Raw genomic sequence first — 16,339 nt, 5'->3', positions numbered from 1 at the left:
CTCAGTCTCATATCCAAGATTCTCCAGAAAACTCTTTCTTCTCCTCTTCTGTCCTCTCTTCATTTTTTTCAAAGCCTCCTTTCTCAACTCATTTAACATTTCTCTTTCCTTTTCACCGAGATCTCTTCTCAACCAAATCTTCCTTGTTGTTTCCTGCTGGGCTAGCCTCCATGACTTCTCCACCAATTCATCTACATCCTTTTGTGACTTAAGTTTGATTCTTATTGGCCTCATACCTTCTCTTGTGAACTTTCCAATTCTATGGAAGTCCTCTATTTCTTGTACTAGGTCTTTTCCTCCTCCTGCACCACATTAATGATATTATTTATCACCTTTTTATGTTTTTCTCTCTCCATTTTACTCGGTGTCTTATCCTCCTCCACACCAAATATCACCACACATCTCTTTTTGTCTACAGTTTCCTCACCAATGTCTCATTTGATTTAATAACCTTCACCACTTTCTCAGCAATCTTCTCTTCTATGATCTGTTGATCTATAATTTCAGCAAGGCCCAAAGTTTTCTCCCAGACTCTTTGATTTCCTTTTCCAGACTTGCAACTTTGTAATTTACCTCCTTTCTTTCCACTTCCTGACTTTTTTCCATTCAGCCTGCTTCTCCATCACTTTTCCTAGAGATTCTCCACATTTTTCGCAATTCACTTTAATTAGCTTAACTTCCTCTTTCAGTGCTTCATTTTCCTTCTTCATATCGGCACAGTCTTTCTTTACATTGTCATAACTCGTTTCCAGGCCCCCATACTTTTCAAACAGTTTTTCAATTTTACCTTCCAACTCCAGAATTTTCTTCACATAAGCGCTCTTCTCCATTATTCCTTGAAAACCTGTGAAGTCTGATTCATCTTTCGAGTTCACGGCCGCCATGTTGCTCAGATGTAAACAAACCAGCTGATGGCTCAAACGCAGGCTACAGTTTATATTTACCTTCCCTGGACATTATGTGTGTGTGTGTGTGTGTGTATTTACCTAGTTGTACCTAGTTGTAGTTTTACAGGGCCTGGGCTTTATGCTCGTGTGGCCCCGTCTCCATATCTACACTTATCCAGTTTTTCTTTAAAACTATGCACACTCTTTGCTGACACCACTTCTTCACTCAAACTGTTCCACGTCTCAACACATCTTTGTGGGAAACTATATTTTTTAACATCTCTCAGACATCTTCCCTTTCTCATCTTTTTACTATGCAATCTTGTACTTCGAATGTCATATTCTTCTCTTAGGATTAGTTTCTCATTATCCACTTGGTCCATTCCGTTGATCAATTTATAAACTTGTATCAGATCCCCTCTCTCCCTTCTCTGTTTCAGGGTTGGTAGATCCATAGCCTTTAGTCTCTCCTTATATGTCATCCCTTCAAATTCTGGAACCATTCTTGTAACCATTTTTTGTACTCTCTCCAACTTCCTTATGTGTTTCTTTTCATGAGGGGTTCACACAACTCCTGCATATTCCAATCTGGGTCTTATTATAGTACTTATCAATTTCTTCATCATTTTATTTGTCCATGTAGTGAAATGGTAATCCAATATTCCTTAGCAAATAATGTCTCTGAAAATTTTATCTATATGGCTTACGGTTGATTGTTTTCTTCCATCGTCACTCCCAAGTCCTTTTTCTTTTTTACTTTCTCCAGTTCTACTCCATCTCCCATCTTATATAGATTCCCACTGGTCGTCTTTCACTCTTTCCCATTTCCATGACATGGCTTTTATCCACATTGAATTCCATCTCCCACTTTTTACTCCATTCACAGATCTTATTTAGTCTTCCTGCAGTATTTCACAATCCTCTTTTTGCTTTATAACTCTGCACAGTTTCGCATTGTCTGCAAACAGATTTATGTAGCTGTTCACTCTGTGGGATGTCATTTATATATATGAGAAAAAGTATTGACGCCAATACTGACCCGCTTTCTCCTGCTCTCCACTTGGACTTCATATCTTTAACTACCGTCCTTATTTCTCTCCCCATCAAATAATTTTCCATCCATCTCAATGTGCTTCCCTGTAAGGCACCCTTCTCCTCTAACTTCCACAGTAATCTTGCATGTAGCACTTTATCAAATGCTTTTTAAATCCAAATAAATAGTCAACCCACCCGTCTCTCTTGTACTCTTTCATCTATTCTAGGGTAGAAACTCAGTAAATTTGTTACACACGACCGACCTTTTCTAAAACCAAATTGGCTCTTTCATAATAATTTGTTGTCTTCAAGGAACTCGATCCATTGTTTCTTTATTATTCTTTCACACATCTTGCATATTACACTAGTTAGTGATACCGGTCTGTAATTTAAAGGTTCTTCCTTCCTTCCGCTCTTATATATGGGAACCACCTCAGCTCTTTTCCATTCTACTGGTACTGTTCCATTTTCTATTGAGCATTTTATGATGTTGTATATAGGACTTGCTAGTTCTTCCCTACATTCTTTCAGTATTCTTCCTGAGACTTCATCCGGTCCCATTGCCTGCTCTTCATCTGATTCCTTCATCATCTCTTTTTTTCAAGCTTGGTCACTTTAATCTCTTTCATATAGAAGGTCTCTCTTTTACCCTGTGGGCTTTTTTTTATGTAGTCCTTTTCTGCTAAGTTAAGGAAAGTTAGATATTGTGATGTATGTGCCAATGTAGATATGTATACATATGGAAAATTTGAGCAAGAGTGTTATGGATACAAGATAGGAAATAAATCTGTATTATATGAGATGTCTAATTATTACATAATTGTATCATGCAACTGTATTACATGTTTTTGTATCATGTTTTTGGTAGTTAAAAATTAAACCAAATTATCAGTATTGAATAATTTTTTAAATGTCATATTTTTGTTACAGGAAGCTTTGGGAGACATAGTCTATGCCCAACTACCAGAGGTGGAGACCCAGTATGAACAAATGGGTAAACCTCATGTTATTACTTAATTTAGTATCTTGGATTTTTTGCTTAGTTAGTTACCTATTTTTTACTCTACTCTGCATATATCTTTTTTTTTTTTTTTTTTTTTTTTTTTTTTTTATTGAATTGCTTATTAACATCATGCATCTTGGAATTGTGACAGTAAGATATAAAATACTTAATTATTTTATAAGATTACACTAGGTGTGGTAATCTTGTTTTCTATATATTAGAGAAAGAAAAGTAGAAATTGCCACTTTGGAGCATTTATTTATGTTAAGTCTTGAAGAGAAGAAATATTTTGTGCATCTGTGTCTGATCTAGATCTTGAAGAAAGGAACAGTTAAGCATTCACTCAGTTATATCTAGTTAGATTCAGAATATTCACAACTAGATAAATACTATGAATTATAGTATGACTTGGATGAAGGAGATAGCCAGGTAAGGCTGTAGCTCATAGCCTGCACACAGCACTGATGAACTGGTGTTGACAGAGGAGTGTGGTGCCTTGGAGAGTGTGAAGGCTGCCAGTGAGCTGTATTGTCCAGTGTCAGGGAAGGTCACTGAGATCAACACAGCTGTGGAGGACCAGCCGTCACTCATAAACAAGAGCTGCTATGATGAAGGTAAATTCTCTCTCTCTCTCTCTCTCTCTCTCTCTCTCTCTCTCTCTCTCTCTCTCTCTCTCTCTCTCTCTCTCTCTCTCTCTCTCTCTCTCTCTCTCTCTCTCTCTCCTTTTTTTTTTTTCTGTGTAACCAAATAAGTCAGGTATTTTGTACATCAGTTACAATGTTTGATCACTTGTAAGAGGCATCTAGAGTCGGAGAGGTGAAGCTACCAATATTGCCATTTTCAGTTTTCAAATCCCTACTATGTGTTCTGGTAATGCAATCAGAATGATATCCAGCCTCCTTACCCATTTACCAAGGGACTTTAGTTATATTTCTTTTATTATCCAGAAAATATGGATTACATATTCATGGTTCTTAAAGACAAAATGGTAATGCTGCCAATGAATGAGTGTGGTAAATTTTTTTATGACTTTACATGTTTTGTGATTATATTTTTCCTTCTGAAAAGTAAGCACATGTACAGACAGCTGTCTACTTGAAGCAGTTGTCCTGCTTATATTTCCGATAAATAAATGTTACATATCTCATCCTTTTTTCATGGTAGCTGCCATTAGCAAGAGCTGTCTCTGATGTACTTATTTTAAGCATACCTTCTTCTCCCCATACTCTTTTATTTTCTTGAGACTCAATTGACTTATCACAATGGCAGTAATACCATTGTAAAACTCGTGAAAAGACCATTTAAGTTATGTGTAGCATACAAAATACTCACAGGAAAAGTTCTAATCTGTAAGGTTATAAACATATTATAAACATATTTTTTTTCTTGTTCTGCACATATTAATATTCTAAGAAAATATGAATTAAATTACTTTCTAGTGACATTTCATGTAATCAACATGAAGAAACTTCTTTGTGAATCAAGTATGATATAATACATGCCTGCTTATGAGTCTAAGGAAAACACACCAAAATCAAAGTTTTGCAAGGTACATCTGGAGAGGCCATAAACACCTGCCAAGAGAAAAGAAAACTTGTGAAACTTAAATGGTGTGTGAGAGGTTTAATTTGAGACTGTGAGTAATTCTGGTATGAATTTCAGGTTGGTTATTTAAGTTGGAATTGACAGCTCCATCAGAAATTGATGAACTGATGGATGAAGCAGCTTATGAAAAGTTCTTGAAGGACAGTGAAGAGTAAGAGCAGCAAACAAGCAAGGCACAAGAGCAGCACCTACTACCAAGCCACTGGGCATGGGGCACTCATGGTAGGCAGGACATGTACAGTAGATACACTCCACTTGTATCATATTTATATATGTATACATATGTTCAGTTTACACAACTATGTTACTAAACTGGACATCTTTCACTTTTATACCACAATAAAACCACATAATTAGAATGGTCTTTTAAGTAATGGACTACATGCTTAGAAGAGTCAGCCACATCACATATTTGTTGAAAGTAAAATTAAATTTTTTTTTCCAGATGATGTTCCTTCTTTTGTCAAATATTCACTCAACATCTTTGAAGTATCTGCGGGTTTGTTTGATGTGTAGCTGTGGGAATGTCTTCATTTATCTTTTGGTTATTTCCATTCTGCTCTTATGTGATCCCATCAAAGAGATGCATTGTATCAAACAGATTTCCTGTTGTGGGTAAGGGAAATCCTGTTTTTTATGGTTTGTAAATGTATAGAAATTATGATGAAAAGATTATTTCTGCTTCATTATAATTCATTTTCTTTTGATAAATATCTACTAGCTACTAATGCTGCTGGTATTTCCATCCTATTAGAAAAACTGTTACCTTATTTCTTATGAGTGACACACTGAATAATAGCTATCTTCATTTCCTGAATATCTATTTTGCAGTATGAGTATGGTCTTTAGCTACATCATGTCACATAGATGTACATACTCTGTCAAGTGCATGCCTTGGTTTGATGTGCAGGACAAACACAAAAGAGTGAAATTCAAGCACATTTGAATACTCTCAGTACATAGCAAACACTTGAACAAATTAAGCAGTGTTGTTCCAAAGGTACATAAACTTGTGATTCTCTTCACTCTTACCTACTTGATCACATGAGGAAACATGTGAATCATCATTGTTATGAATTGCAGCTCAAATAAGGTGAGTGGGTTGCCTTAAGCTGTAGTGTACCATTATCTTGTTGACCTGCCGTGTAAGGCTCACCTTTGTGTTGTTTGGTGGTGTTGGTGCAATTTCTGTGTTGATGGTTTTCAAGTATATTAAAATTTGTAGAGATTTAATACAATTCAACAGGAACTTTTTTTTGTATATAATGGGTTATTTTGTTTTGTTTTATTATAATTATTTTTTGCACTAGTTGTTGATACACTGGAAATGACAGTGACAACATTTCAAAATGTTTTACTGGCATGTCAGTTGCATTTAAATGTTAGTAATACTCTGTAGCTAGTGCACCTTGCACATGAATAAGAAAAGCAGTAAACATTGATTGACAGGACAATGACTTGACAAATGTGGGCTTTATTGTGGAAATGAGATGTCATATTTTTATGAATGTGATATACAGATAGGACCCATTACTGGTGTTATCTTCATTGTGGATCATTACCAAGAGTTATCTGAAATCCTCAAAACAGTGTTACACCACCATCACATTCCCTCTTTGTTATCACATGGTAGTTAAGCTGTAATCATAATCTACGAAGATACTCTGCTGCAACATTTATTTAAAGGGTTTCTGTAATTGTTTGATTGTTTTTACTAACCTAGAAAATGGAGATAGAAAAGAGTTGGATTCAGTAGTCTGTAATGCAGTGATGCTGTCTCTTCATCTACTTGCATGCTTCACTTCTATACCTCATCTTTATGGTGTCAATGAGGAGTGATACAACCAAGGAATCATTTGTGTACACACAATCTTCAGTTTCACACATTATTTAGAAGTGACTAGTGATTGATTTTGGCTTGCATATTTCTTCATTGACACAAAGTAAATCGAAATACAGTGAAAGTGATGTATATTTCCTGTGGTTTGATTTTAAACTTTATTACCTTCCAGAAAATACTACAAATGCTAAGTATCCAAGGATGCATGTGGCTGATCAAGTATCTCTCTCTCTCTCTCTCTCTCTCTCTCTCTCTCTCTCTCTCTCTCTCTCTCTCTCTCTCTCTCTCTCTCTCTCTCTCTCTCTCTCTCTCTCTCTCTCTCTCTCTCTGGAGGAAAAGTGAATTATTGGGTGTATCATGTTGCACACTTGACTGAACTACTTGATAGATCGGATAAGGCATGTTGAGTACTTTGAAGTAGATCAGGTGCCAAAGGTAATCCACAGAAAATATGAAATATTGAGGGATATTTAAAACTGGAGAACTTGGGAGAAAAGAAAAAAAAGGAGTAATACCACTTGGGCATTCACTATCATCTGAAAAAAACTTGATTTTACTCAAAATATAGTCAGCTTGAAAAAAAAAAATCTACATCATTTGTATGTTGTTTTAGAACAACTAGTAATAGAATATTAAGGACATTTTTGGCCATCATTGTTAAGCAGAGAGCAAAATATGACAAAACAAGCCAAATACTATGCACATTTTCTCATGTCTTGGATATATCATCACCATGGGATGAACACTTTTTACTCTTTATATGAATTACTCATTTAAGTTGTATAGTTTACATACCCATATATAAATCCTGACACATATGGAAGAAACATCTATGTAATGATGCCAAATCTTAGTGGGACACTGTTGAAGGTTGTCTATTGACTTGTCTCCCAACTCCCAACATCTTTCCTAAGTTACTGCTTGTTTACACCTGTGTCCTAATGTCTTCCCTAAGTTGCCCTTTTCTTTAGAAATACAACCCATCCTATCACACCTTGGTTCTTCTTTCTTGATATGTTCATACAATCAACTACAACACATGTGCATGTATAAACTTTGGTTTTACAACAGCACTACAAACTCATTTCTCCTGCCTCAAGTTTGTTGGTTGTTTTAGGGAAGTTGGTGTGTCTGGTATTGGCAAGAGTTCTTTTTGTCTCTGTACATTTAGGCTGAGAAAATATCCTGTCAGCACAAATAATACTTTTCTGACTCTAGGGGACTTGACAGGCAAAACATTGGTTTGTCTCTGCAGAAACCAGTGGATAACATTAAAAATTAAATATGTACCTGATTATAAATATATGTGAAAACACTTGAGGGCTTAGTTGCAATTGTTTAGCTTGAAATAAATTCTATAGAGTGTGCATCACCAGACCCCTTGAATACTGTTACCATAAACACTTATATCAGTGTTTTGTAACATTTAAGTACCAAGATGTATTACAGTTTTAGAATGACACATTTCAGAAAACTGGTAGCATTGACCCCACCCTACATCAAAACAATTGACAATCATCAGCATCTCATCCCATAGCAAATGCCCCACTTGAGAAGTTAGTATTTTTCAGCCATACATTAATAAGTAAACATTGTAAAGGTAAAAATTAAATAATTTAAGATCATGATGCATTTATTGTGTAATTATATTACTATACAATATATGTTATATTGTATTATTAATGATAGATAAACAACACAATATTTGTTTTAATATATATTTAATGAAAGACTGAAATTATTGACTAGGTGTTTTGTTTTAAGCTTACAGGCATTCACACATAAGATCTAAATTATCTAGGAGATGAAATTTGATTTGTTTAAACTGACTATTCAGAGATTATCAAACTTTAATCTTTATCAAGTTTTCTCAGATGTGATACATTGGCCAAACAAATGTGTTTAAGGCTCAGAATACAAAACCATACTTTTGGTCAATTTTGGATTGACAAGATATCCCTGCCATATGTAATGTGCCATAGCAAAGAAACAGGAACCTTGGTTGATTCTTGCAGTGTGTGTGTGTGGGGGGGGGGTAAATGTATGTGTGTGTTTGGGGGATAGGTGGATGTGTCATCAACCAAATGAATACAAGAAACTGATGATGTTTATGATCAAATAGTTACAATCTATAGAATGCCCAGTATCTTCACATTTTCATACATATGTGTAAGATTAGTGATGGTTATGAAACCAAAATTTGTTCTTGTATGTAAGAGAAATCTACAATATCAACCACTACAAATGAAAGGATGGTTTAGCTGTACACAAAACTCTACAATTATGCATTTCCAAATTTATAACCGTCATTTATACAAATAGTATCTGTATTTCAAAACACTCTGTTTACATGTAATGAAATTACTCAACTTGCTAACAAAAAAAAATTCTCTCTCTCTCTCTCTCTCTCTCTCTCTCTCTCTCTCTCTCTCTCTCTCTCTCTCTCTCTCTCTCTCTCTCTCTCTCTCTCTCTCTCTCTCAGAACATACTGTATCAAAATAGAAATGTGATATAAAAAGGTGAATGCTGTAGATCAGACAAAACCTTTGCTGTACTGTTCTTTCATGTGAAACAATCCAAGTCTTACTTCTGACATCTTTTGTGTTTTTTGTTCAATGCTTTTGTGCTTAAATGTAGAGAAATTTTGAAGGTTATAATGTAGACTTTTTATATTTATTATTCTTATATTTTCATATCTCTAGTTATAAGGGGATGTTCATAAATTTATTTCTTGCCATTACTTTCATACTACTTTCATACTACTTAGCTATTGCCAGGATTTTGTTCTCGGCTATTTTCAGAGTTGCATGAAAGTCATTTTAAGCTTCAATTATAAGTGTAAATGTTCATTGATGCCACCAGTAGCTGTTTATACTGAACAGCAAAGTACAACAGTACAAATTAACCCTCTACCAGAATCATTTCCAAAGTGAATTATTGCTCATGTGCATGTGCTGTGATTTTGACACTCACTGTATACTGTAGCACAAAGGAGTCCTCACAATCGTGGTAATTCAGCAGAGCAGCATATTTTCCAGGAATGGGGACAGAAGTTTTAGCAACAAGACATGAGCACGACTTTAGTTGGCCAGTCACCAAACTGAAATTTTTCAAAGGAGTTTTAGAGTCTCTTTGGCTGTAGTAAAGTGTATATACTAAGTGGATGCCACAAAACACAGGTCACTAAGGTCTTCCCATGACATCATGGATCCAATCAATGTAGTACTGGATGTCTGTGTACACGCCAGGCTGCATTGCTTTGCCACAGCTCTTACCCCACGACACCAGACCCATCACAGTGTACAACCCTGCCCAAAAAGAAGGTAATATTCAATTAATATGCTTTCAAAACATCCATTATGGATTACAACTTTTTTTTATATATTATTTATTTTTATTTACCTTACTTTTATTTAATTATCATTTTGTATTTACGTGTTCAACAGTTTATCAATCTTTATTCTATATATTTCTTACGAGTCTCTCTCTCTCTCTCTCTCTCTCTCTCTCTCTCTCTCTCTCTCTCTCTCTCTCTCTCTCTCTCTCTCTCTCTCTCTCTCTCTCTCTCTCTCATACACACACACACAAACTGCAAGAGGAAAATGACAATTTAAAAAAGCAGCTCAAGAGTGAGATGATGGAGGTGAGAAAGCACAATGATAAAGTTCAGCAGTCAGTTAAGGTGATTGAGGAGAAACAGTCTGTATGGATAAAGCAGCGGGAAGGAGATGAAGAATACTTAAAGAAAATCATAGAGGAGCAGCAGAAAGAGAAGCAAGAAGAAACTGGAAAGGGACACGGTGGATAAGGTAAAGTGTGTGATGGTGTTTGTGGTAAGGGAAGAGAAGATAATCAATAGATCTGAGAGAGAAGCAATGGAAAAGGAAAAAATTAAGAATATATTAATGACAGTTGCAGAGGAGGGTAATCAGGCAATAAATTTGGTGGAGGAATTCCATAGGATTGGAAAATTTGAGGAACAGAAGGAAAGACCCTTAAAAATAAAGTTCACAACTCAAGTACAAGCAGTAGTAGTATTGAGTGGGTCATGGAAGTTAGCTGGAAATGATGAATTTAAAAATGTATGGATCAACAAAGATTTGGATGAGGATGAGAGAACTAGAGTAAAGGAATTGGTCACAGAGGCTAAGCAAAAAAATGATATGAGGATGGAAGAAGAAAAGGAGCAGTTTTACGGGAGAGTCAGGGACCTAAGGTTGAGAAAGAAATTTATCAGGAGGTAAGCAAAATTTGTTATATTAGTGTTAATGGATTGATGTCGAAAATGTTAGAGATTGAGGAGTTAAGCCTGATATGTTAGTATTGTGTGAAACAAAGTGGAAGGATGAGTGGAAAATACTGGACATTGGAAATGGATATTATGGTATATGGCTGAAAAACAGATGTGGTAAGGAAGGAGGTGGAGTGATGATATTAACGAGAAAGTGTTAGAGTGGACAAAGTGGAAACAAGTAAAAACAAGTCTGAGATTGTGCAGGTTGAAGTGAAAAATGGTAATGGAAAGTCAATGATATATCCAGGGGTTTACGTACCACCACTGACGAATGCGTGGACAAGAAATGAGCATGAGACTTTGTTGGAAGATACAATAAATGAGATGGAAAGGATTGTATCACAAGACAAGGATGTATTAGTCATTAGAGATTCTAATTGCAAAGAAATAAATTGGGAGGAAGGGACTTTTCAAGGAGGAGAGAATTCATGGAGTAACAAACTGATGAATGGGGCTGTTGATAATCTAGTGACTCAATGGATTGACTGTGAAACTAGAATAAATGGGAAGGATAAACCATCCAGATTGGACTTGTTGTTCACCAGTGACAAAGAGATCGTAGAAAAAATTAATTATGAATGTCCATTAGGAAAAAGTGATCACATACCAGTTGAAATAAGACTGAGTACAGAAATATTAAAAATAGATGAGGGGTACAAAATAGAATGCAAATTTCAAAGAAATAAGGAGATACTTTGAGGCTGTGAGCTGGAAATGTTTTGAAGATGAAAAGGATGTGCAGGAGAAATGGAACAAGTTTATCAAGATATATAATACTGCAGTGGAGAAGTATGTACCAAAGGGAAGAGTAAACTGTCAAAAAGGGAAGGAGTGGTACAATACTATATGTGAAAGGGCTAGACAGTGCAAGACTAATGCATGGAATAGATGGAGGAAAATGAGAATGCAAAGTAGGTGGAAAGATTATGTTGATGCTAGAAATTAATGTGTGAGGATTATGAGGGTTAAAAAACAACTATGAGAAGGATATAATGGGCAAATGTAAAAGTAACCCAAAACTGTTTTATAGACATATAAATAGAAAAATGAAGAAACGAGAGGGTATAACTGGCCTGAGGGTTGATGGAAAATTATATGAAGAAATACAAGAAATGGCTGAGGTGATGAATGAAAGGTTTCAAACAGTCTTTACTGAAGAAGGAGACTTTGACTCAGCAGATAATGAATTGGATGGATATAAACTAATTGGAGTAGAGGATGTTATGAGACTGTTGGAGAATCTAGATGTAAATAAGGCACCTGGTCCAGATGAAATTTCAAATTGGATACTGAAAAAATGTAGGGAACAGTTGGCAGAGAGGATTCATAGCCTGGTGAAGACATCGTTGTTGCAAGGGAAAGTACCGAAGGACTGGAAAAGAGCAAACATTGTACCTATATATAAAGGTGGTAGTAGGGAAGACCCTTTAAATTACAGACCAGTATCACTGACGAGTGTAGTGGGAAAGCTATGTGAGAAAATTATTAAAGACGCCTGGATGGAACACCTAGAAAGCAGCAATGTGTTGACAAACTGTCAGTTTGGTTTCAGAAGAGGAAGGTCATGCTCCTCAAATTTGTTGTTGTTTTATTCAAAAGTAATAGATGCTGTACAGGAAAGGGATGGTTGGGTAGACAGTTTCTACCTAGATTTAAAAAAAGCTTTTGACAAGGTACCACACAAAAGGCTACTATGGAAGATTAAGAACAATGGGGAAGTTGGAGGACAATTATTGGAATGGATGAAGGATTACCTTAGTGAGAGGGAAATGAGAACAGTGATAAGAAATAGTAGTTCTTCCTGGCTAAAGGTCACTAATGGAGTACCTCAAGGGTCAGTGTTGGGACCAGTCATGTTTGGCATCTATGTGAATGACCTGCCTGAAGGAATTGAGTGTCATATCAATTTCTTTGCGGATGATGCCAAGATAATGAGGAGAGTGAAAAATGTAAATGACTATGAAACTGCAAGAGGAACTTGATAAAATTGGTAGATGGAGTAGAACTTGGCAAATGAAATCTGAATAAGTGTAAAGTCATGGAATTTGGAAAAAGTAAATGGAGAGTACACAGCAATTACAAAATGGAAAATTTTAGTTTGGAAAGGTCTGAAGAGGAAGTGGATCTAGGGGTGACAATTACAGAGGGCTTAGCCCCAGACAGGCATATAAATAAAATCACGGGAGAAGTAACAAATCTGTTAAGGAGAATTAAAATGGCCTTCTCATATTTAGATGCTGATATGATGAAAAAGTTAATAAGTTCTATGATAAGACCAAGACTGGAGTATGCGACGATTGTGTGGTCCCCTCACACTAAGAAGAATATTAGAAAATTGGAGAGGGTGCAAAGGGCAGCCACCAAGTTAGAACCGGAACTGAAGGATTTGCCTTACGAGGAGCAGTTGAGAAAACTGGAAATTCCAACACTTGAAAGTAGGAGAGAAAGGGGAGACTTGATAGGTATTTATAAAATGGTGAATAACCTGGATAAAGTGGATGGTGACTTTTAAACCTGGAAACAAAGACTACAAGGGGACATGGAAAGAAATTGAAGAAGGTGCAGTGTATCAGAGACATTAAGAAGTACAGTTTCCCTCATAGAGCTGTGGACACCTGGAATGGATTAGATATAGACATCGTAAATGCAGTCAGTGTTCACAGTTTCAAAGCTAAGCTGGACCAAACAAGGTATAAAGACGGATCAATATGAGCTTGCTCCCCTCCCGTAAACTACAACAAGATAAATACAACTAGGTAAATACACACACACACACACACACACACCAGCCATTGTGACGACCAGACACATCTGAGCAGCTCACAGAGAAAAACTACAACTGTTAGAGACTGCCTAGACGTATATACAGGGGAGGGATGGGGCCATAGGTTCTCCTGTCTCCAAATTGAATAAGTGGTGGATTGTATATACAGAAAGAATAACAAGAGAGTGATGGAACAGAGAAGTGCTACCAGGCGTATAGCGGAATCAAAACATACGCCATCGTGTGAAAACCAATGGTACATTGAAACTCCTGTTGGTCTAAGGAAACTAACAGATGATATTATGGACAAGAATTTTTCTGGATTCAGGGACGAATGAGGTGATATGAGAAGGTTAATCAACGTAGAAAGGGAATTAAGGTATATGAAGGAGTTGATGTCGAATCGACTGATAACGGAAAACACAGAGCTGAAATTGAGATTAGTAGAATGTGAGAAGGTCAGTGCAATCAATCAGGGATTGAAAGAGGAGATAAAAGAAATAAAGAAACAAAATGACATACTAAAAGCCACATGCCACGATTACGAAAGCTCCTTAAGGAGCTTGTAGGTTAAAGTGCAGGACAGGATTGTGGACAGGGCAGAAGGTGGATTGGGTGAAAACAAGCTGAAGGAACTAAGAAATTAATGGAAGCAGGAGCAAGAAAAGGAAAAAGTTAAATTTTCAGAAGTTGTAGAGAGACAAATTCAGGAGAACACGAAAGTCACTGTAATTGAAGTTATTATAGAGAAAGAAGACCTGATGGGATACAGTGGACAAGAAAAGCTTCGTGATTTTTTGGGATGAAGGAAAAGAAAAATCCAAATAAATTCACGAAAGAACATCAAGAAAGAGAATTGGCCAAAATTGTTATCAAACAAGTACAGGAGAGCACACAAGAACTAGACCAGGAGGTGGAGGAAGTGATCAGGTTAGGAATATACAGTGAAAGGGGTAAGAGACCAATGAAAGTGAGAATGAGATTCCAAGTGGCTGTAGAAAAAATTATGGCTAGGAAAGGGAAGCTGGCCGATGATATTGAACACAAGGATATATGGATAAAAAGAGATATGAACTTACAGGAAAGGGAAAAGGAGAAAGTGCTAAGAAGTGAAGCTAAGGAAAAAAACGAGAAAAGGGCAGAGATAGAGAAGAATTTTTACCGGAGGGTTCTGGATATGAGACTAAAGAAGGAAGAAAGAGGAGGTCGTGAAGGATGCAATAAATTAAGAGTGACTTATACTAATATAGATGGGTTGTTACCAATCATATTGGAAGTTAGGGATTATTTAAAAGAGAAAAAGCCAGATACAATGTGCATTGTTGAAGCAAAACAGAGAAGAGATCCATGTCAACTTTAAAGAGGAGGGATATAATAGCTGGAGGAGAGACAGGAAGAACAAAGGGGGAAGAGTGCTAATAATGGTTTGTGATAATATATGTGTGGAGGATGTGCAATATGGTGAAGACAAAGTGGAAGTAATGGGAGTAACAAGCAAAACAGAAGAATTGAAGAGAAAAATTATAGTTACATATGTTCCACCAAAGACTAATACATGGGGAACAGAAGAACATAAAGATATGCAAAGAGAGGTGATAAAGTGCCTAGATAACATGATAAGAAGAGATAAGAGAATACTTTTAGTTGGAGACTTTAACTGTAAAAAAGTAAACTGGAGAGAGATGGAAGTAATGAATAATGCTGGGCAGTGGCGCAAAAAAGTGTTACAGTTGACTATGGTTAATGCAATGGACCAGTGGGTGGGGGAGTCAACAAGGTACAGGGGGGAAGAAGAACCATCATTGCTTGACCTAGTTTTCACAAAGAAACCAGAGCCCCCTCCAACCATACAATACCTTAGTCCAATGGGGAGAAGTGATCATATGACATTAGAGATGCAAATTCAGGAGGAAGATGAAATAAGTTACAGAGACGACTATAAAGGAGAGATTAAATTATGCAAGAGCGGATTTTTTAAAATTAAGGATCTATTTTGCTAATATTGAGTGGGGTAATATTATGTACAGAAAGACAATACAAGTGTATTATGACATATTCTTACAGAAATATAATGAAGGAATAAAAAAAATTTGTACCTGTTTATAGAGTTAAGAAGAAAATACATGCTTGGTACAAGGCTAGATGCATACAAGCTAAAAAGGCAAAAGATAAAGCGTGGAAGAAACTCATAAAACAGGGAAATTACTATAACAGGCGGCAGTACAAAGATGCTAGAAATTAATATATTAGAGTAAGGAGAGAGGAGGAAAGAAACTTTGAAAAAGATATAGTGAATAAAAGCAAAGATAAACCCAAACTTTTCTCAAGTTTATAAATGGCAAAACAAAAAATAAGGAAACAATTGAAAAAATAATTAAAGAAGGGAAGACATACCAAACAGAGAAGGAAATGTGTGGAATACTGAATGAGAGTTTCAAAACGGTGTTCACTACAGAAGATGATTTCATAGAACCTAATAGGACATGGGATTGCCAAGGTTTACAGAAGATTGCAGTGTACAAAGAAGATATTGGAATATTATTGGAGAAATTGAATGTCAAAAAAGCAATGGGGGCAGATGGTGTATCAGGTTGGGTGTTAAAAGAATGTAAAGAGCAATTACTGGATCCAATTTGGGAAATAATTACTAGTTCAATAAATGAAGGGAAAGTTCCACTAGAATGGAAGAGAGTCAACATAATACTGATATTTAAAGGAGAAAAAGCAACTGAACCACTAAACTACAGACCAGTGTCACTTACAAGTGTCTTGGGGAAGTTGTGTGAAATAATTATCAAAGAAAAAGTGGTTAAATTTGTAGATGAGCAAGTCATATCGAACAGACAATTTGGGTTCAGGACAGGGTGGTCATGTGTATCAAACTTATTAAGCTTCTACTCAAGAGTTATTG

At 36.1% G+C, this 16,339-nt stretch overlaps 2 protein-coding genes across 4 annotated transcripts in view; one reads left to right on the top strand and one right to left on the bottom strand.

Moving 5' to 3' along the window:
* The window catches only part of LOC123514235 (glycine cleavage system H protein-like), a 40,241-nt gene extending 34,011 nt beyond the window's left edge, over positions 1–6,230 (top strand). The window contains exons 3-6 of one of the 2 annotated variants that reach the window (XR_006677542.1): positions 2,853–2,916; positions 3,408–3,539; positions 4,588–4,752; positions 4,976–6,230. Coding sequence is in view for 1 of the 2 variants with exons in the window: in XM_045271963.1 (XP_045127898.1) it covers positions 2,853–2,916; positions 3,408–3,539; positions 4,588–4,685 (294 nt within the window). In the remaining variant the exon portion in view is untranslated. Of the gene's footprint in view, positions 1–2,852; positions 2,917–3,407; positions 3,540–4,587 lie in introns of both variants that reach the window. The other variant, XM_045271963.1, reaches the window with a different exon arrangement.
* Positions 6,231–6,596: 366 nt separating this feature from the next.
* The window catches only part of LOC123514232 (prostasin-like), a 51,084-nt gene continuing 41,341 nt past the window's right edge, over positions 6,597–16,339 (bottom strand). For both annotated transcript variants that reach the window (XM_045271954.1, XM_045271953.1), the window contains one exon: positions 6,597–9,678. In XM_045271954.1, coding sequence (XP_045127889.1) covers positions 9,554–9,678 — 125 coding nt within the window. In that variant the 3' untranslated portion in view covers positions 6,597–9,553. The remainder of the gene's footprint in view (positions 9,679–16,339) is intronic.

This window comes from Portunus trituberculatus, chromosome 37 (genome assembly GCF_017591435.1).
Source record: "Portunus trituberculatus isolate SZX2019 chromosome 37, ASM1759143v1, whole genome shotgun sequence".
Classification (NCBI taxonomy): Eukaryota; Metazoa; Arthropoda; class Malacostraca; order Decapoda; family Portunidae; genus Portunus; species Portunus trituberculatus.
The sequence above is the reverse complement of the archived record's forward strand: the minus strand, read 5'-3'. Positions and strand labels throughout refer to the sequence as shown.